Source organism: Erythrolamprus reginae, chromosome 1 (assembly GCF_031021105.1).
Source record: "Erythrolamprus reginae isolate rEryReg1 chromosome 1, rEryReg1.hap1, whole genome shotgun sequence".
NCBI classification, from domain to species: domain Eukaryota; kingdom Metazoa; phylum Chordata; class Lepidosauria; order Squamata; family Dipsadidae; genus Erythrolamprus; species Erythrolamprus reginae.
Genome location: NC_091950.1, coordinates 120,075,093 through 120,098,170, shown reverse-complemented (window position 1 = coordinate 120,098,170; position 23,078 = coordinate 120,075,093). Strand labels below are relative to the sequence as shown.

The following is a 23,078-nucleotide window of genomic DNA, read 5'->3' as shown; positions in this document are numbered from 1 at the left end:
TGTGATACTTGTATCTCTCTGACTTGGCCCACATTGCCAAATCAGTAATTGGGCACTTTCTATTCCCTCCAAACTCTCATATTAGCCGTCTTGTTTTATTTAGGATGCTTAGACTGGGATAGTCCTTGATTATCTGTTTATAAAGGGTGACTCTGATTACATTGACTACCGTATTTTTGGAGTATAAGACACACCTTTTTACACCCCAAAAGAGGGTGAAAGCTTGGATGCTGAATGTAGCTCCACCCATCACACCCGTCTTTGGTCTTTGCCTGCCATCAATTTACCTCCTTGCAGCAAACAGCAGCAGAGCCTGATTAGCACAAGCCACTGATTATCTCCTTCCCGGCACTCAACTGATTGATTGAAGTTGCTCTCAAGGCCACATGCTAAAATGAAAGTGAAACTAAAGCTGCATGTAGGGAAATTGCTGGAGGAAAAGGCAAAGACATAATTTTATGTGCTGAAACTGGCTGTTTGTTTTTTGCTGCAGGGAGATAAGTCAATAACTATAAATGCCTATAGAATGTTCAAATTATTAGATTTATTTTTTAAAGACTGCTTTATTATTAACAAAATGAAGAAGCTTTTAAAAATAAATGCCTGATCTGAAGAGGCCCAGTGCTATTGTATCTTCTTTTAAATAGCAGAAAATGCTTCTAGAAAGCCAAATCAGTTTTAAAGATCTGTAAAATATAATCTGAAAAGTAATAGTGTCCTGTTTGAGTATTAAGGTAATGCAGCTGAGTTAAACCTTGACTTAGTCATGTTTGGAGTAGATCTATTTAAATAATTGGGAGGAGTAAGTGTGCTTACATTTAAGAAAAATTTCTGGGATTAATATCTAATATTAAAATGCCATAATACAGTATACATTTCTCCAACTCTTTGCTATTTCTATGGTCAGGCACACATGCACAGAAATACACAGCAAACAGTTATATCATCTGTGCTGCACAGAAATACACAGCAAACAGTTATATCATCTGTGCTGTTTGGCAAATTGCTGGAGGCAGAGGCCTTTTTTCCTTGTTTTCCTCCCCCAAAATTGAGGTGTGTCTTATATTCCAGTGCGTCTTATACTCTGAAAATGCGGTAATGTGAGATAGGAAGGATTACTCCGAATTGAAAATAGATATGCTGATCACTCCAGTTTTCCCATCATGACACTATACAAGCAACTCTCATGGATTTTTTTTCAATGTCATGGTTCTTTGCATTAATCCTGATTCCTGTCAAAAGCATGTCCAGATTTATACAGTTTTCTGTCAATATTTTCAGAAGTTTGCCATTCCAAGAGAGCTGGCATGCTTCCCTATCTGCCTTTCTGAATTGTAATTTTTAAAAATGAAATCCCTAAATTGACGCTTTTTACAGTGTATAACTTACATTTATTTGATTTTTTTAAACCAATAGAGTTTATATGCATTAAATTTTAAAATGAAGTTTTATAGACAGCTTTTTTAAAAAAGGAATTATTATTTAAAATGATTAAACTGATTTAAGTGATGTAGCCTATTAAACAAATAAACTTAGAATTTCTTTGGTTGTCTGGTCTTCCAGTTGCATTTAAAAGCAAAATAAAATCAAGAATGTATATTTTATAATCTCAGTTAAGATACAATATAAGTAGATAGATACAGATATAGATGCCATGTAGTAGGTTCATGTTGTTCAATATTTTCCCTCCCAAGAATTTCAATCCAAGCAAATGCCAACTTCTTGCAAATTAGACTTCTGCTCCTAGCCCACCTTTGCTCATCTTCAACATTTAGACAGAGTTAGAGGTATTTTTTTTATTTTTATTTTACTATTTTAAAGAGATCATTAGTCTTAGACAAAAATGACGTAGAACAATCCAGCCAAAGTTCAGTTCTTTATTTGCACATCCCATTTAGGCAGAACACTGCCAGGCTAAACCTAAACTACTCTACCCTAATGGATATGCCCTGACAAATAGGCACATTCCATGACAGACCACCAAGAGATAGCAAATTGGTAAGCTGGACAGGAAGTTGGGGAAAAAAATCCTTGAAGAAGACAAACGCAATAGTTTCTGAACTGTTGCCAAGAAAATGACACTGACATAACACCAGAAGCCAAGGTCACCTTGAAATAATCTTTGGTAGCTAATCCCTTTGTTAGATAGCCAGTGCAGTGTGATAATCTTTCTGGTTTTAAATGAACAGTTTAGAAACCTTTAGCAGAATTTCAGATAGTACATTTTTATGTATATAACATCACTATAAAATGTTTCTTATAAATGGAATATTTAGGGCCTTCATATTCTGATTGGTTTCTTGTTTTTAAATGGAAAATACTCTTGGATATTGAGAGCTAGTTGGATAAAATGCTGTGTATGTGTTGTCTTTCTATTAGTAAAATTAATGGCTGGCACCTTGACAAAGAAGCCGTTTTGTATATAAATAACATAGGGTTCTTCTCCCATATATTTTAAATAAGGAAACATTGCCTGCTATCAAATACCTTTCAGATAGTCCTCAACTTACGATCATTTGAAGTTTTTGTGGTGCTAAATGAACTTAAAATAGGTTCCTGAAGTAATGGCCACTGCAGCATCTCTGCATGAGATCAAAATTTGGGCGCTTGGCAGTTACAATCATAGGAACCCTCTATTTTTTTTATAGTCCTTATAGTCCATTGCCCTAAGCAGCCTTAACCATCTTCTTGCTGCTTCTGCTAACCAAGCGTGTCTGATTTGGCACTTGGTAAGGCAGCTGCTATCTGCACATGGTTGTGCATGGCTGTTTCCTTATGAGACCTGGGGAAGATAGCCTCAAGTGGACAACAGTTGCCTTCCAAAGGGCTAGCCTGGCCATACCTTGTCAGAATAGGGAGCAAGAAGATGGCTAAGATCAGTTGGGGCTTTTTTACTTACTGCCCTAGAAGACAGGGAGTAGGGTAGCCAAAGGAACAGAGATGGGAGAGATAGGCAGCTGGCATGATTTGAAAATGAGGCAAGCTCAGGAGTAGGAGGAACCAAGCCCAGAATAGCTTGGATTGGGGTGGGCACTCACTTAATGACCCACAATTCTCAGTTAACAATGGCAGTCAGGAGTAATGGGATTTCTGTTACTAAGCAGTATTGTCACATGAGTTCGCGGAGAGGGGCGGCATACAAATCTAAATAATAAAATAAATAAAATAAATGACATTACACTTTGACAGCATTGCTTAGTGACAAAAATTCTGCTCTCAATTGTGGTTATAAGTTGTGGAGTACCTTTATTATTCCTGTTTAGTTTGGACAGTATTATCTATTTTTCTCACGAATATCCAAATATGAGACTCAGTATTATGTGCTGTCTTACTTACTGTGTTAATAAACTATTCATTTGAAATACTAGATTTTTCCTTTATTATATTGCAAAGCTGATCCTCTTTAGAAAAATATTGTAGTGATAGTTTTCAGAATTTGGGAACTATGGAGGATACTTTCTTTTGGAGAAAAGAAAAGTCGCCTGTTTCTAAATGGAATTCTCTGAAGGTAGTATCCTCCATTGATCCTCCATTAAAAAGGGTAAATAAGAATTTGATTCAGAACAAAATAATCATAATGGAATCAACACATGCGCTAATAGGGCTTGTGGAAGGGAATGTAAAGCACTTTTGATCTTGCTAGTGTGTTTCTGAGGGGACTTGCCATAGACGTCACTCCAAAATAGAGGATCTATGGAGGATATTACCTTGAAAGAATTCTAGTTACAGGTAAGTGATTTTCTATTTTAAAAAATATAATGAATTTTACTAATCTTTGTTGCCCCTTCCCAAAAATCAATCTGGTCATCGTTTACAATTGTCACCACAAATATTTACAATTTCTAGTAGTATTTTAAAGGAATTTTTTTATAATTAATTTTATTCAGGTATATTTAGTTATTTTTTGGTGAATCTTCAAAATAGATCTTGAGGGGTGTTTTTAACTGTGATACCCAATTGTACTCATAAAATGGAATATTTTGATACTTGTTTTTAAGACTGCTGACAAAATAATTTAAAAACAAATTGGGCCTCAAGGCTCTTTGCAGACTCTGCATTGCTCTTTGTAGCTGAGAGAAATGTAAACAAAGACATAAACCACAAAACTCATCCTTGGAACTCTTGAGATCATTGGAAACCACACTTGAATCATTTTGGAATTTTACACAAAATTCCAATTGTGATATCTGAAAATGCATTCTACTATATGAAATGCCAATGAAAACAGCTCAAGGAAGAACCTATATTACTATACCTTTTCTTTCAGTTCTAGGTTGTTTGAAAATGGTTCAACAAAGTTGAATATGGGGGGAAAATTAAAACCCACACAGATCAAGCCTCATGTTTCCCCACGACAGCCTGCAAATTATATTAAACATATGAAGAATTGCAAATAATATTCTAAAAAATGTAGTCTAGGCCATCTTTAATGAGCCAGAACCCTTGTAAAAATATATCTGACAGACATTCAGCAACTGATTGTTATTTTGCCTTGAATATTTAAGCTTCAGAAGAAATACAGTAGACATTTTCTATTTTAAAATAGTAGTTTTGCTGCATTAAATATTCTTACCTACATATTTAATTTGAATATTTTAACATTGACCTTGAAAAAATGATTTTCCGGATGTTTATGAAGTTAATTTGCCCTAGTTTGCTTTAATCTTAAATGTAAATTTAATACTAAATTTAGAATTGAAATACATCTATTAGTCGTTTGCATTTAAATGTCATCTTAGAAAAGATCAGTCCCTTTATTTAATATCTAATTAGGTTTAATTCTGATCAATAGGAATTTGAAGTGCTCTTTTTAGATCAGTAGAAGCCACTAAAAAGTCAGCTTCATAGAAAAATATAATTTTTAAAGTATAATTTAGGAAAGTAAAAGTCCACACAAGTCTTCATGTTGATAATATTCAGGTTAAACCAAAGTAACCAAGGTATATAGCTCTTATTCTTAATAGTTCTTGTTATTGAGTTATAAAATAATCAGCCCAAATGGTTGCATTTTACACACAAATAAGAATTAGCTTCAGAATAGGCAACAGGAATTATTAATCTATGATACAATGTATACGGATTTAATCCGACAGGTACTAAACAATCTAATCACTTGGCCAAAAATTTACCTAGAACAAACGCTACAAGCAACTTTCCAGTTTTGGAAATATATTTGTGAAAATATTTTTAAATGTTATAGTCCTTGACTTATGAGCTCAATTGGCATCTGAATTTCTTTCACTAAGCAATCAGTTGTTAAAACAATTGTACTCAATTTTATAACTTTTTTTGCTGTGATTTTTAAAAGAATTATGTGATTGGCTTCCCCCATTGATTTTGCTTATTGGAAGTCCTCTGTGACAATTACAAATGGTGATCATGTGGCTTTGGGAAACTGCAACTGTCTTAAATATATCCCACTTGCCAAGCACCTGAATTTTGATTACACAATTGTAATGATGCTGTGGTGGTTGTAAGTGGAAAAATTAATCATAGCTCACTTTTTCCAACACCGTCATAATTTTAAACAGACGGTCCTAAGTCAAGAACTATTTGTAATTGCCCTAAGAACACATTGTTAAGCATATTAAGATCTAGTCTAAAAGGATACCCACTAGACTTTTGACGTGCCATTTTGAATATCATAGAAAAATGGTAGAATTAAGATGATATTGCAAATAGAAGTAGTAAATCTTACCTAACCAGATAAATTTATAACAATGTTAAGGCAAAATTTCTAAATTCAAACAAATTTGGTTTGTTGAACACATGATGGTTGTTTTCTACATAATGCTTGCTTTATACTTTAACAGTACAGGGATGTTTCAGAAAGACCTGTCCAGAAATCCTCCAAAGTCACTTTACTTTTCTCTCATCCCAGCTATGTTATCTACATGCATAAGGGAGTGGAGATGGAGGTAGGAAAAGAGAAAGAAAGTTTTTGAAGCAGCAATAACTGCAAAAAAATATACAATTCAATTGATCAGATTAAGTCTAGACAAAGATAGTAGAGATGAAAGAGGGAGGAAGATAAGCACGCCCAGATATAGTTGTCCAAGAGGTTTAGGTCTACAAGGTATCTGTTTCTTAGTCTGCTCTAGGGCTGACACACACTGACTTTTCAGAGAATACAGAAGCTATAATTTAAAAAAAATGTCTGTCTATCACAACATTTTGTAAGATACCCTTTTGCATTGACATGTTACATTAGAGTAGCTTGTGTAATTTTATTATAAGACAATAAAGACAATGTTGCATTTTGCACTTGTAGTTAAACAATTATCAGTGTTAGTTGAATACTATTTCCCATTAAGTTTGTGGGGGGAGCCTTCCCTACCATTATGTATGCCACTAACTCCACTGATTTTTCAATGAGACTAATTTCAATTAATATAATCTGCAGGTGAGAGCAATACAGCAAGTTGGATTTGACTGGTTGCACTTGATTTCATGGATTATTAAGAACATAAAACTAAAACAATTTAAAACATTTTATAATTATAAAATTACAAAGCTTCTAGAAATTAAAAAATAATACCAGAATGAAAAATATGATTATTAAGATATATGTAAATATGTTTTTTAAGGTGATATGTAAAGAGATTAAAATACTTGGTTTAATTTTCTCCTTGGTAAGCAATAAAGCCATTAAATAATGTATTACCATTCATGGATTTTTATCTAGTGTTAGAAGATCTTCTAAGCCGATGTCTTAGAAGAACTTGAAAGATTAAAGATAAATAAGGCAATGGGTCCAGATGGCATCCATCCCAGAGTTCTTAAAGAACTCAGATCTGTCATTGCTACCCCCCTGACTGATTTGTTTAACCAATCCCTGTTAACAGGAGATGTTCCTGAGGATTGGAGAATGGCCAGTGTTGTGCCTATCCACAAGAAGGGCAGTAGAGAAGAAGCTGGAAACTACAGGCCAGTTAGCTTGACATCAGTTGTAGTTAAAATGATGGAGACTCTACTCAAAAAGAGGATAAATCAGCATCTAAAAAACAATAACTTATTGGACCCAAATCAGCATGGCTTTACTGAAGGCAAATCGTGTCAGACTAATCTCATTGAGTTCTTTGACTATGTCACAAAGCTGTTGGATCAAGGTGGTGCCGTGGATATTGCCTATCTGGACTTCAGCAAAGCCTTTGATACGGTTCCACATAAAGAGCTGATAGATAAATTAGTGAAGATTGGACTTAATCCCTGGATAGTTCAGTGGATTTCAAGCTGGCTGAAGCATAGACATCAGAGAGTTATTGTTAATGGCGAGTATTCTGAGCAGAGACAGGTTACAAGCGGTGTGCCACAAGGGTCTGTTCTGGGTCCTATTCTTTTTAATATGTTTGTGAGTGACATAGGGGAAGGTTTGGTAGGGAAGGTTTGCCTATTTGCCGATGACTCTAAAGTGTGCAATAGGGTTGATATTCCTGGAGGGGTCTGTAATATGGTAAATGATTTAGCGTTACTAGATAAATGGTCAAAGCAATGGAAACTGCAGTTTAATGTTTCCAAATGTAAAATAATGCACTTGGGGAAAAGGAATCCTAAATCTGAGTATTGTATTGGCAGTTCTGTGTTAGCAAAAACTTCAGAAGAGAAGGATTTAGGGGTAGTGATTTCTGACAGTCTCAAAATGGGTGAGCAGTGTGGTCGGGCAGTAGGAAAGGCAAGTAGGATGCTTGGCTGCATAGCTAGAGGTATAACAAGCAGGAAGAGGGAGATTGTGATCCCCTTATATAGAGCGCTGGTGAGACCACATTTGGAGTACTGTGTTCAGTTCTGGAGACCTCACCTACAAAAAGATATTGACAAAATTGAACGGGTCCAAAGACGGGCTACGAGAATGGTGGAAGGTCTGAAGTATAAAACGTATCAGGAAAGACTTAATGAACTCAATCTGTATAGTCTGGAAGACAGAAGGAAAAGGGGGGACATGATCGAAACATTTAAATATGTTAAAGGGTTAAATAGGGTTCAGGAGGGAAGTGTTTTTAACAGGAAAGTGAACACAAGAACAAGGGGACACAATCTGAAGTTAGTTGGGGGAAAGATCAAAGGCAACATGAGAAAGTATTATTTTACTGAAAGAGTAGTAGATCCTTGGAACAAACTTCCAGCAGACGTGGTTGGTAAATCCACAGTAACCGAATTTAAACATGCCTGGGATAAACATATATCCATTGTAAGATAAAATACAGGAAATAGTAAAAGGGCAGACTAGATGGACCATGGGGTCTTTTTCTGCCGTCAGTCTTCTATGTTTCTATCTTTAGGAGCATCTCTTCTTTTTTTTTGTCTATATATAAATATAGTACACTATGGTTCCTTGTTGACTTGCACATCACACAGAACTTATGTAAATTTCACATGCCTATTTTTTCAGTCATTCACATGTCATTTACTTCTTAATTAGAGATATAGTTTTCTTTTTATTTCAATATTTTTAGGGGGGGAAATAGAAATGTTATAATATGCACAACTTCAGAATTATAATTAGCACATTTTCCAAATATATTTAAGGCATAGTTACAATCAAAATTTCTACAATATATGTAAAAAACGTGCATTTTTAAATTTTCAGTAGCAACCCCTTTTGATAAAAAAATTATTTTCCAAAACATTTTTTCCGTTTAATGGTTTCCATTCAATGGTTTTTAGATAAAGTATGCATTTCCTAGATTTGTTTTGTTTTAAAGAGCAAGTGCAAAAAATTATAGCATTGTACTTTTCTCCAAAGTGGGTGGAGCTAACCTTCAAGAATGGGATGACACCATCCCTTCAGCCAATGAAGACTGAGTCTGACAAATTGTATATCTTTATCTTCTGCTTCAAGTCCTTCTCTTTGACTCAGTCCTTGGCCTGAACAGCACATGTATTTTTCTTGCTCCCATTCTTCGGAAGGTTCCTTCCATCGCTCGAGTTTGACACAATGAGTTCTCCCCAGTGATTTGACATAATGGTTGCTGGGTCAAGCATGGTGAGGGCTTCGGTGCTCTCCATCTGCCGAGCCTCAAGCCAAGGGCCATTGCATTCACAGGGAGTTTTCCTTCATTTAATTTGTCCAGCTCAGATTGAGGTGTTGCAATCTGGTCCAAACAGCATTGCAAGCAGTCTCAGATTGCCTGTTGTCACTGGAGCTGTTGCACTTGCATGACCAATGGCCAGAAGAGCTTTTGTGCTCTCTTCCGCTTAGCCAGAGGGTGACAGCACAACTTACTTTCGCCACAGGAGATTGTACTCACGTGGCTGCCTCTGGCATAGCGGTCTTGCCCCAAAGGCCAGTCTTGCTGCCTTCCACTTGTCCACCTGTTCTTTTGCTTCCTCCTTTTGCCACTCCTTCACAAACTCTCTTCATGAGCCAACCAGATTCATTCTGTCTCTCCAGTATATTTGATCAGCTCGATTTTGGTCACAGGGATGCTTTTGTCCTTTGGTGGCCATTTTGACAGCAATGTGGCTGTCTGGCAGTGGCCATTTTGGATACGCAGCACCATTTGGCTACACTTGGGTGTTGGCCATTTTGAGTGCCATGGTGGCTATTTTAAGCATACTTCCCACCCTCACTCTCTTTGTTAATTGATGGGAGGACATTAATTCTGATGTGTGGGTTAGAGAGACCGTGTCATCTGGGCTCCTCTCCTCCCCCCCTTCTTGAGGTTTTTCATTGCTGCCCTATGTCTTTCAACCCTGACAAACAGGTGCTCATGGATGCTGCCATCCAGCATCTTCTGGACATTTGAGCCATTCAGCAGCTGCCTGAGGACCAGCAGGGGCAGGGGTTTTATTCCATTTTGTTTGTAGTCCCCAAATCCTCGGTGGGTAGAGAGCTATTCTTGATTTAAAGCGTCTAAATTATTATATGGTTTATAAGAGGTATAAAAGGTTTATAAGAGGTTTAAAATGCATATGCTTCACTCAATTTTAACCGGCATCCGGAAGGGGGATCTCCTTGCTTTGATTGACCTCAACAAAGCCTACCTGGCCATCCAAATTTGGTCTTCCTAGCAAAAATGTTTATGTTCCTGTTATGTAGGTTCCCATTACGCGTATAGGGCCCTTCCATTTGGCCTGTCCTCAGCACTGCAGGTGCTGCTGGCCAGTCATTTGAAATAAATTCCTGTGCAGGTCCAATGTTGCCTGGACTATAGCCTCATTCAGGCATTGTCCAGGCACCAGGCATTGTGAATGTCTAGGTAACAATACCCTCAGATACCAGGGGTTCTCAGTAAATTTGGAAAAGAGCCACCTGTCACCCACCACTAGGCTTATCCACTTGGGAGCCATTGTTGATTCTCTGGAGTGCATGGTGTACCTTTTCCAGGAGCGACGGGACAGTATATCTGAACTCTCAACAGGTTCTAGGGCAGCACAGGCCCCCCTGAAGCTGCTATCCTCTCTCCTGGATTAAATGATATTCATATTCCATATCACCCCTTGTGCTCACTTGCACTCTAGAGACCTGCAATGGTTTCTCTTGCACTTTCAGAGGTCGGGACGCAACACATTGGCATCCAGGGTTTTGCCAGGTGGCCACATGGGCCTCACCAACTCCTTTTATCCACTATTATAAAATAGATGTTTCTGCGTCGGCAGAGGCAGCATTTGGTCACAGGGTTCTTCAATGTATGGTGCCACAGACTGGGGAAGCCAGCTAGACTTAGCCCTCCCAATGGACAGACTGCTTTGGTATGTCCCATTCTTGGACGTTAGCTCCATCCACTATGGAGAAGGGATGTTGGTCCTACCTGGTATGCCTCTTCTCATGGGGTGTAGCTAACATTCAATCCTGCCCAAAGTTAGTCTAGTCTGGACTTCGGGACATCACATTTTTATCTTCTAGTTTGTTGACTTTGGGAGCTACACGCCGAGTCTGACCATTAGCCTTTTTCAAAGAGGGGGAATTGAGGCAGGAGGTCGAAGATTTACAATTTGTCACACTCAGTCCTCATTGGCTGAAGGGATGTTGTCATCTCATTCTTGGAGGTTAGCTCCATCCTACCAGAAGAGGGGTATCAGGTAAGAACAACGCCCCTTTTCTTCAGCCTCATGACCACCATCCCATCTCTGCTCCACCATTGGAGTTAGGGGCTTTTTTTAAAAGTGTCTTCTGTTTCATCAGTGACAGAATACTTACCCATGTGAAAAAGTGAGGGCTGTAAATGTTTTGTTTTGTTTGTTCATAGTGCTTCTCTGAGCTCTCAGAAATGGAGGGAGAAAGGGTGAATTGGAGGCTTTTTGAAGACCTTCCCCTATCCTTGATCTCCTCCCAAAGTGGGATCCATCAAACAACATGCTTTAGATATTAGTCTTATAAGCTGTGCACCAGTCATTTTGAAATTGGTGAGTCTTCTGCCCAACCAAGCCCCCTTTTATTTATTTAGGCTCCAGGGAACAACTGTTGATGAGAGAAACTGAGTCACAGGGTTTTATTTTGTTTTTTTAAAAATGGTAACATTTGCCTTGAAATTTATACAGTGATGGTAGGCTAATGTTGTGTCTGTTTAAACCTTTGTGGGCCAAAGGTTTTTAAGTAGATTGTGAATCTGGTTTTCTCTCAACTTTTTCACTTATCTGATTCAGTTTCTTAATAGTTTTGACTATCTGAATTTTAATTTAGACTAAATTTTCTCCACCATATTCATTGGTATCTTTGATATAACTGATTGCTATTTAAATTTATTTTCATTATTAAAAAGATTTGTTATAAAAAAAATGGGTTATTGCATTGAAATCTAGATGGACATTTTGCTAAGTGCTTTTTGCAAAGTATTCAAAATTTCCAATTACATTTAAACTTTGCAAGATTATAAATTACGTATTTAAAGGATTTTTCAAATATTTCAATATCCTTTAGCATCCATTTTCAGACATTTTACTGATAAAATGATAGAATAATAATAATAATAATAATAATAGTAATAGTAATAGTAATAGTAATAATTTATTAGATTTGTATGCCGCCCCTCTCCAAAGACTTGGGGCGGCTCGCAACAAATAATACAAAAATGCTTTTAAAAAGCCATAAGTTAATACCTTCCAAACATATATTTTATAAACCTGATAAGGATAAGCAGTGTTGGCCTAATACCAAAAGAAATACTTTGGTGTAAAGAAGGTAAGCTTTTCTATAGAGAAACTTTTGGAAATAAGACATCACTTTCTCATTCCTTGTCTCTCACACAAAAACACACAATACACAAATGCATATCTTTGGTGCTCCCTGAACAGTGCTAGAAGGGAGTGAGGTTTGCTATCTATTTATATAGTGGGTGAGGATGTTATTTTCTCCTTAGTAGTTCCTTGATTAGACTGTTGTTTACTGCTTGTTTGTCTGGTATTAATCCTGGTGTTAATTCCTGTTTATCTGGGATTTGATTACTGGCAAGGAGGTGTTATGAACTTTTTGTTTCCTTTTTAGCTTTTGCCTCCCTTGAATGGTGTGCAGAACTTGTTTACTTGCTTATCTTTGTGCTTATTCATAGCTGATTTGTCTGAATGCCAGGCTTCTCATAATTCCCTAGTGTTTTTGAATTTAGCTTTGTCTAGGATGCTTAACTGCAATTATGCTTAAATTGGCCATGTGTTATGAAATTAAAGAGATTTCATAAATGATGCGTGATTGTTAATTGGTGTTCCTGGATGCACCCTGCTAGTCTTCTATCTGTCTGTGCAACATAGTTCTCTTTTTATTTACTTAAGATGTTTTAGAGGGCTTGAGTTGGCTTGCATATTATGATTCCATGTGATTGTAAGTTGTTGTTGTTTGGTAATGTTATCCTTTTTATAGCTTATATTGGCTGTGTTGTGGTTTGACTGGTCACACTCTACGTGATAAAGTTTCATGGGTATCCATTTTCTTGGAAGATGTTGTACAGGCACTCTTTTTCTAGTGTTCTAGGTTGCTGCAGTGCATTTGTGCTTGTCTCACAGCTCCTCTTGTGGAAAGTTGGGTTGTTACTTGAGCATTTGGTTAGTGTGAATGATTTTTTTGATAGACTTCTGTTTCTGATTTGCTGTTACTTCCTCTGCTAATGTGGATATCCAAGAAAAGTTATTGTTTTCTTCTTCCCTTCTGAGTTTTATTTCTTTGAAGATGCTGTTGGTGGTTTCATGTGTCCCTTCTTTTTTTTTTAATTATGAAAAGATGCAATCTATAAACTGGATTCATATTTTTGTTGAAAATGCTATCATTTTTAGATGCTGCAGTTTCTATTACGAGTCCTGTGAGTGGTGATTCCATTGGTGTTCCTCTGATTTGTTGGCTATGTTTGTCCATAAAATTAAAATTAGGTAGTGAGGCAGAGGTTGATGATCCTGGCGGTTTCAGTCTTAATGTATTTGCTTAGGTTCAGTATATAGTGCTGCCATAGATTTTTTAATCACTTACTTTTTTTTTTACATTCTGGTATTTTTTATCACTATGTCTGTGAATGTAAAATGTTCTGTGACATCAACTGAAACCATAACCTTATCTTGTTCTATATTTGCTCTTCGTATAGATAGTATGCTGTAATGGGGAGTTGATAGAATATTTCTTCCTCTGCCTCATCACTTGCATCTTCTTAGTATGGATGTTTTAAAGGGGACGTCACGGTAATTGACATACTAGGTGGACCTCTGCCTGTAGGTAATTTTCAAACCAGGTAGGGTTTTATAGAAAAATACTAAGACCTTGAGCATAAGAAATGAGTCAAGTTTCTTTGGTAAGAGCAAGATATATTCTCAAGTCATATTTTATAGGGAAACCAGTTGTACTTATTTAAATTTGTACAGAGAAATACATTCAGCACTTAAATGTTAAGTTTTCAGTTTAATGTGGAAATATTAGCTAAGAGTAGATAGAATTTTAATAATTAAAATATACTCTATATTTAATAAAGAAAACTTATTCCCATTAAAATAAAGCCAGCTTTAAAACAAATGGCTAACGATATGGAACTGATGGATGGATGACTATGTCACTGCAATTTAATGTGATGTGCAAGATAACAGATTTTGCTTTCGATCGTTCATATTACAATATCTAAACATAGGAACCATAAATTATTTAATAAATAATGTTTTACGGATCATGATTTGGCTGCTTACTGAAGGGAAAATATAAAAGCACTTGTCACTTGTTAGATACTTTTCTTCACTGGCTTGTGTTATAAAATTCAAGAATCTTTAATGTCTAGTTGTTAAATATTACATATTGTGTAAAGATGGTCTTTTAAAAATTTCTGAATAGGAGGAAGCTCTACATGCTTTTATTCAGCCTGAGATCCTTGATGGTGCCAATCAGTATTTCTGTGAACGATGCAAGAAGAAATGTGATGCAAGAAAGGTAAACACATTTTAACCTAAATAATAAGGTAGGTGTATTAACATATATGAGGACCCGGATTGTGAGGGCAATATACTGGCCCTGTTAAAAAGTGCTATTGCTAACATGTTGTAAGCCGCCCTGAGTCTAAGGAGAAGGGCGGCATAAAAATCGAATAAATAAATAAATGAAATTCAATTAATCATTGACAATTGGTTTCCCTTTGTATCTTGCAGGGATTGCGATTCTTGCATTTTCCTTATTTGCTGACCTTGCAGTTAAAAAGATTTGATTTTGATTATACCACTATGCATAGGATAAAACTTAATGATCGTATGACATTTCCTGAAGAGCTAGATATGGGATCATTCATTGATATTGAAGATGAGGTAATAATCAGTATTTATTTAGATTATGTTTTAAGAAATACCTTAATTGACTTTAAATTCCAAACTTATCATATTTTTTGGAATATAAGATGCACCGGAGTATAAAATGCACCTTAATTTTGGGGGAGGAAAACAAGGAAAAAAGACGTCTGCTTCCCAACAATTTGCCAAACAGCAAACAGCACAGATGATATACAGTTTGCTGTGTATTTCTGTGCATGTGTGCCTGACCCATAGAAATAGCAAAGAATTGGAGAAATGTACATTATGGCAGTATAATAATCCCAGAAAGTTTTCTTAAATGTAATCACACTTACTCCTCCCAATTGTTTAAATAGGTGTACTCCAAACATGACTAAGTCAAGGTTTAACTCAGTTGCCTTATTGTAATAATAAAACAACACAATTATATTTCAGATTATACTTTTATAGATCTTTAAAATTGAAAATTGAAAGCATTCTCTGCTATTTAAAAGAAGTCACAATAGCACTGGGCCACTTCAGATCAAGCATTTACTTGAAAAAGCTTCTTCATTTTGTTAAGTTGTCTAGAACAATGATAAAGCAGTCTTTTAAAAAATTAGTCTAATAATTTGAACATTCTATAGGTATTTATAGTTATTGACTTACTTCCTTGCAGCAAACAACAAACAGCAAGTTTCAGCACAGTCTGATTAGCACAAGAAAATAAAATGCCTTTGCCCCTCCCTCCAGCAATTTGCCTGCTTGCAGCTTTAGTTTCACTTTCATTTTAGTAGGTGGGCTTGCTGGCAACTTCAATCATTTCAGCTGAGGGTCAGAAGGAAGATAATCAGTGGTTTGTGCTGATCAGGCTCTGCTGCTGCTTGCTGCAAGGAGATAAATTTCTGGGGGGCAAAGGGTGGGGGTGGTTGGGTGGGGCTACATTCAGTGTATAAGATGCACCCAAGTTTTCACCCTCTTTTTTTGGGGGGGGGGGATAAAGGTGTGTCTCATACTCCAAAAATATGGTACAGTGGTACCTCGTCTTACAAACTTAATTCGTTCTGTGACCAGGTTCGTAAGTAGAAAAGTTTGTAAGAAGAAGCAATTTTCCCAATAGAAATCAATATAAAATCAAATAATGCGTGCAACCCCATCCCAAAAGTCACCCCTTTCGCCTTGCGTTGCTGGGAATCCCCACCTCCGGACTTTATTATTATTATTATTATTATTATTATTATTATTATTATTATTATTAATTAGATATTAGATTTGTATGCCGCCCCTCTCCGCAGATTTGGGGCAGCTCACAACAGTAATAAAACAATATACAGTAATAATCCCCTCACTGGGATTCAAAGCAGCGCCGGCAAAAGTGAAGGGAATCCCAGTGAGAGGAGGCTTAGGGAAATCCCAGCAACGCAAGAATGGGCGCTTCGGTTGGCAACGGAAGTCCAGAAGTGGGAATTCCCAGCAAGGGGAGGCTCAGGGGAATCCCAGCGCTTCAGCTGGCCACGGAAGTCCGGAGGCGGGGCATCCCAGCGGTGGCAGCTCGGGTTCGTAAGGTGAAAATAGTTCGGAAGAAGAGGCAAAAAAACCCTTAAACACCAGGCTCATACCTTGAAAAGTCCGTTAGTAGAGGCGTTCGTAAGATGAGGTACCACTGTACTTCATATCAGATTAATTTGAAATTTATTCACCGAATCAGGATCAGCTGTTGTATATTGTCTTTTCTTTCCCCTTTCAAACTAAATGTAAAACCTAGACGATGGGGTACCTATGGCACACATGCCACAGGTGGCACCCGGAGCCATATCTGAGGGCATGCGAGGTGTTGCCCTTTATTAGCTCCAGCGCACATATGCAAACTGGCCAACTGATTTTCAGTTTTTCCGGCTGTTTTTGGTCTACCCAGGCTTCAGAAAAGCCTGAACCCTGGGGAGGGTAAAAAAATGCTCTACAGAAGTCTGGAGGCTTCAGTGAGGCCTGTGCGCATGCACAGGGGGCAGTGTGTGTGTGTGTGTGTGCAGGCACGGGGGCAGCATGGTTGTGTGCATGTGCAGGGGGGAGGGCATTTCCATGTGCACCCTTTTGGCGCCTGAGCCAAAAAAGGTTCGCCATCAACAACCTAGACTGTAGAAATATAAAACCAGACACATGCAGTAGTGTAATGTACCGAGCAATAAGGAGAAGATGCAGGCCTTATATTTCCTGAAGTGCCTCCTTGCTGTGTATTTGTAAAATATGGTCATCTCTAAGTATGTGTGTAGTAAGAGAGAACATATTAATCCATTCATTGTTTAACTAAAATAAGTCTGTAGCATACTTTTATAAAGGAATTTAATTCTCATGTTGTACACAGATATGCACTGTTGCTTTACAATCTCATTTTTTTTGTAAGACAATTATTTTATTAGACAATTTTTTCTTTAATTAGATAATTATTTTGTACAAATACTTATGGTTTATAAACTAATCCTTATGACTTGTTTTAAGAAGTCTCCTCAAACAGAGAGCTGCACTGATAGTGGAGCAGAGAATGAAGGCAGTTGTCACAGTGATCAGATGAGTAATGACTTTTCTAATGACGACGGCATTGATGAAGGAATATGTCTTGAAAACAATAGTGCTGCTGAAAGAATTTCAAAAGTTGTCAGTGAAAAGGTACCTTATATAATTTTATGCTATTTCAGTCTTCGAAGAGGGGCGGCATAGAAATCCAAATAATTAATAAATATGTGTTTTGTAGGTAAAGTTATTACCCTGTTTTCCCCAAAATAAGAACCTGGTAATAAGCCCAATCAGACTTTTGAGTGCATGGCAATACTTATTTGAGTGCACACTTATTACAGGGTTCAGGGAAAAAAGACAGAAACTTATTTTCCGGGAAACACGTACATTGTTAGAATTATTACTGTGTATTATACACAGTAACACAAAATATTGTTTGCCTTACCAAAACTTGTTACTAAATTGATAGTACTGTACAGTGTTAGCTGATTTTTCAATTAATTGCAAAATAACCTGAGTGGAGGACATTAAAACTTTAAAAGCAAACAAACACATGGCCACATACAAGTAAGGCAAGAAACAAAAGCGTAATGTAGAATGTTGGTTTTCATAGCCATATTCAACTTTCTGAAATACAGTGGTCCCCCGATTATTGCGAGGGTTCCGTTCCAGGACCCCTCGCAATGATCGGTTTTTCGCGAAGTAGCGGTGCGGAAGTAAAAACACCATCTGCGCATGCGCAGATGGTGTTTTTACTTCCGCCGCAGCAGCGAGGAGCCGAAGATTGGGGTTTCCCCGCCGCCCACGCAAACTCCTCGCTGCTGCCGCGCCCGCCGCTTGTCTTGTCCGCCCGCCGCTTGTCCGCCGCCTGCCTGCCCGCGCACGCGCCCACGCCGTTCGCTCGCGCCGCTTCCCATCTGAGTCCTGAAGCGAACTTCCGGAAGTTCGCCTTTGACGTTTGGCTTCGGGACTCAGTTGGGAAGCCGCGCGGCTGTTTTAAAACGTCGCCGCCGGCATGGGGGGCTTCCTAGCAGCCCCCCAAACCCGGGTTGGGGGTCCGGGGGGTGCTGGCAAGCCCCCCATGCCGGCGGCGACGTTTTAAAACAGCCGCGCGGCTTCCCAACTGAGTCCCGAAGCCAAACGCGGAAGACGTTTGGCTTTGGGACTCAGTTGGGAAGCCGCGCGGCTGTTTTAAAACGTCGCCGCCGGAATGGGGGGCTTCCTAGCAGCCCCCCAAACCCGGGTTGGGGGTCCAGGGGTGCTGGCAACCCCCCCATGCCGGCGGCGACGTTTTAAAACAGCCGCGCGGCTTCCCAACTGAGTCCCGAAGCCAAATGCGGAAGACGTTTGGCTTCGGGACTCAGTTGGGAAGCCGTGCGGCTGTTTTAAAACGTCGCCGCCGGCCTGGGGGGCTTCCTAGCAGCCCCCCAAACCTGGGTTGGGGGTCCGGGGGGTGCTGGCAAGCCCCCCATGCCGGCGGCGACGTTTTAAAACAGCCGCGCGGCTTCCCAACTGAGTCCCGAAGCCAAACGCAGAAGACGTTTGGCTTCGGGACTCAGTTGGGAAGCCGCGCGGCTGTTTTAAAACGTCGCCGCCGGCATGGGGGGCTTGCCAGCACCCCCCCGAACCCGGGTGGCCGGGCGAGCAGCGAGCGAACGGCGGGTGGCCGGGCGAACGGCGGGCGAACGGCGGGTGAGCGGGTGCTGGGGGGGCTTCTCGCCCTCCCGCCAGCAAGAGGGGGAAGACCCAGGGAAGCCGCCCAGCAGCTGATCTGCCCGGCGCCATCTACGCATGCGTGGCCATAGAAAAAAGGGCACGCATGCGCAGATGGTGTTTTGACTTCCGGGTTGAAAAATCGCGATTTAGCCCGTTCGCAATGATCGGGATCGCGATACCCGGGGGATCACTGTACATTCTATGCCAATTGCTACTGGTGAGAGTATTATAGCAAGATGCTTCTTAAAATACAAAAGAGATAGCAAGAAATCAAAACAAACAAATATTATTAGAAGTAATAATATAAGTAATAAATGTGCAGGAAATATTAAAATTAGATTGGTTTTGGGGGATAATTTAATATGTAATTTTTATAAAAATTGTTACTACTTAAATATTCTTACAAATGTTCAGATTTGTTTTGTTTGCTTTGTTTCTTGTCAGAGGAGCTAGTTCTTTCACAAAATGTGACTGCAGTGAATATGCTCTGATATTAATAGGACAGGGAACAAGAGATCCTTTTAAATGTTAGCATTAACATGTGAAGGTTTAAGTACAAAACAAATGGCATGATATATGAATACTGTAGTATAAAAAATAGAATACTTAGTAAGAATTTTAAAAAATAAAAAGCTTGATAATTTCTGACCAATCTGTATTTGCTATTTTCTCTATTGTACAGAATTCATTACTATATGAATTATTTTCTGTTATGGTTCATTCGGGGAGTGCAGCTGGCGGTCACTATTATGCATGCATAAAATCATTTAGTGATGACCAGTGGTACAGTTTCAATGATCAACATGTTAGCAAGGTAAGTTATTATAGTGATCCCAGTAAGGATGTCTATAATGAAACAAAACAGTATATAGATTTAAATTTAAGCTACATGTAGATTTAAAAAGTGGCATCAGCTTGTCCAAAGTAGGTCAGGTCTGGAAAGAGATTTATTGACAATGTCTGAAACTTGGTTTTTATTGAGATAGGCTCTAATAACAAATCTTGAAAGCCTAGCTAGACGTTCGTTATACTCCAGAGAGTTTAAAGTCATTTTGTATTTCTTCCTGATGTTTTCTTTATTTGCCCAGTGTGGAGGGTGGGGGTAAATACATGTTTTTGTAACAGTCACTGCATGGTTTTTCCAGGCTCATCTCTGTGGCTTTAGCATGGCTAAAGGAAACCCAAGATTTAAGGAAATCATTAGGAAGGGAGAGAAAAATAAGCAGGCAAATTGAGAACAAAATATGTTAATTATCTGCTAACGGAAAGGAAGAGGGGAATAGAATATGATTCTTCAGAGAGGAAACTTCTGCTGATTGTCATATACAGTATTATAATTGTTCTGTATATTAATTTTGCTTATTTTATATAAGGCTTCCACTTTGTCCTTACCTGCATAATATATTGCTGGTTGTATTTAATTACACATACTTCCAAAGGACTTCATATCACTCAGGAAATGGAAGAAAATGGCAGCTGTAAAGCAGATGCCATGATTTTGATTGAAATAAAACACTTAAAATTATTTAAAGGTCAAATTCATGTAAAGGTTTTGTCTTTTTGTGGGAAGTTACCCATTGTTCAACATTACAATACCCTGTTTTCTTTTTCTCTGCTTATGTATTCAAATTACTAGTTCGTAGAGAAATATGATTTCCATATAGGGCCTGATTATGTTTCCTGGCATGTTATATAATAAATATGTAATTCATTTAAATATACTAAATATGTATTACCTTAATTTTTCAATCAGATAACTCACGAAGACATTAAGAAAACTTATGGTGGATCATCTGGAAGCCGCGGCTACTACTCCAGTGCTTTTGCAAGGTAGCAGATTGTACTTCTGTAGTTGATTAACTTTGCCCTTTTAATGGATTAATACAATTATTTCTTTTAGTGAATAATTAGTAGATGTCTATGTTTCACATTCACAAATGATTCCGGCTAGTTTGCAAATATATAAATCTTTAAAAGCCTATATATAGTCATTTAAAAACTAGCAACATAAAATCCATAAATACCTGCCATTTGTTCAAATTGAGGAACAGAAAATATCTCAGCATATCAGCAGCAGTGTTCAGTCCATAGCATAGGGATAGGGGAGCCTCCATTTTGAAGACCTACAGCATATTGACAGACTTTGAGAAAAGAGGTATCGTTCTGACAACTGTGGCCAGAATGGCAGTTGGAAGTGCTCCAGCTATACCAATCTTTGAGTGATCAATTCTGCCTCAGGAAGTCAGTCTTAAGGAGAAGGTATATTGTGGCCATGATCAGTCCAACCGCATTTATAAGCAACCTGCTGTAGCCCCTATAAGTGCACTTCTGTTTTCATTATCCAGCATTATCTTTGATTATTTAGCACTTTTGAAATGGCAGCTGTGCTTTTATCATTTTGTGAAAAGTGAGGCTCTCTGCCTTGACAAATGGGATGTAACTCATTTGAAGCAGAGGACTCTTGTACCTTTAAGACTTATTCTTTGAGGTTTATAGAAATGCTTCTGGATTTGAATAGTGTGCTGTTTGATCCTTTGATTATAAAGATTGAATGCATATAATTACTTTTACTAAGATGTAATTATGCATTTTATTTTGGGCTATTAAATGCATATGTATGCAAGATATAAATATTTTTTGTTTTATATCCCTCCAACAGCTCGACAAATGCATACATGCTTATATATAGACTAAAGGATACAACTAGAAATGCAAGTAAGTACACATTCCATTATTCACAGGTTGATTGCGGTTTTAATGATATTTCTGATGTGATTGAATCACCTCATTTCTATAAATTCTAGCTAAATTTTATTTCTTTTCTCCAGTTCATGAAAGGAGAAAAAGTAATGGGAGGACATATATAGGACCCCCCCCCCTTTGAATTTGATAGCGTGCAGCAGAAAATAGTTTTAGTAAACATGGATAAATGACTGGTAAAATGACTGAAGTATATTAGTTCAGATTAGCTGTTTTTGAAGAAAGAGTAAAGCAGAGTTTTGTTTACTAAATCTCATGCATTGAGCTAAATATTTTATTGCTTGATATGTGAGGTGCATATTTTTACAGATAAGTAGTTTAATATATATAACTATGCATAAAGAGTATGTGTAAAGGAATAAGTGGGTCTATTTTAGTAGCAGGTCCATTTAACATGCTCCTAGACAGCATTCCTTAAGGCAGGGGTACCCAAGCCTGTTGGTTCTGTAGACCAGTGTTTCCCAACCTTGGCAACTTGAAATTATCTGGACTTCAAGTTGCCAAGGTTGGGAAACACTGCTGCAGACCAATGGTGGAGAAAGCAAAGGGGAAATGGTTTTACTCATGCAATTTAAATGTCAACTGGCTGTGGACTAATAGTGGTCCATGGTTCAAGCTAAAGTTCTATGTGTAATTTAAAGTAAGATTATTTTTTAAAAAACCAAAATGCTGCAAACCCAAGTATTTTTTTAAAAAAAAACTCACATTCTTATTGCATTGATAGAGTTCTTAGAAGTCAGTGAGTATCCAGAGCATATTAAACGATTAGTAGAAAAAGAAAAGGAACTGGAAGAACAAGAAAAGAGGCAACGTGAAATAGAACGCAATACTTGCAAGGTATGTTTTATTTTAGTTAGTTAGTTATTTACATTTATAAGCTGCCCTTCTCCAGTGGACTCAGGGTGGCGTGCAAGATAAAAACAATTACAAAATTTAGAAAACTCCAAACATTAAAAGACCATACAACCAGAATACATCCGAAACCACAAACATTCCACCTCAAATGTTTACTTAGAGCAAAATGATCAGATTATTTTATCATATTGATAGATAGAGAAAATTTTATTAAACAAGGTTAATTCTGAACTGGGTGCAGAATATTAAATTTTTAACTTTCAGCAGTGGTCTGATTTATGATTATATGTTGTATTGGCATAATACAATTAGCCAATATGTATTCTTTCATATCATATTTCACTTGATATGGATTAAAATTTTTAAAGATTTTTTCTTTACAGTTGGCTTATGTTTTTGTTGTAGTTTAGAATTTTTAAAAATACATACGGTACTTTTAAAACCTATGTAAAGTAATTTAATACATACAGTATTCTGACTATTGCTAATCTAATACTGTGTTTCATTTCTTCATGTCAATACCTTTGAAGAGAATCATGAATACTATTTATTTATTGATATAGCATTAACTGTGA

General features: G+C 37.6%; 1 protein-coding gene across 8 annotated transcripts in view; it reads left to right on the top strand.

The window, feature by feature from the left end:
- USP47 (ubiquitin specific peptidase 47) overlaps nucleotides 1–23,078 on the top strand; it is a 62,982-nt gene that overhangs the window by 22,840 nt on the left and 17,064 nt on the right. For 4 of the 8 annotated variants that reach the window (XM_070763075.1, XM_070763041.1, XM_070763059.1 and 1 more), the window contains 7 exons: nucleotides 14,237–14,332; nucleotides 14,548–14,700; nucleotides 17,161–17,325; nucleotides 19,571–19,702; nucleotides 20,642–20,718; nucleotides 21,548–21,603; nucleotides 22,373–22,485. In XM_070763075.1, coding sequence (XP_070619176.1) covers nucleotides 14,237–14,332; nucleotides 14,548–14,700; nucleotides 17,161–17,325; nucleotides 19,571–19,702; nucleotides 20,642–20,718; nucleotides 21,548–21,603; nucleotides 22,373–22,485 — 792 coding nt within the window. Of the gene's footprint in view, nucleotides 1–14,236; nucleotides 14,333–14,547; nucleotides 14,701–17,157; nucleotides 17,326–19,570; nucleotides 19,703–20,641; nucleotides 20,719–21,547; nucleotides 21,604–22,372; nucleotides 22,486–23,078 lie in introns of all 8 variants that reach the window. The other 4 variants (XM_070763033.1, XM_070763067.1, XM_070763050.1 and 1 more) reach the window with 1 other exon arrangement.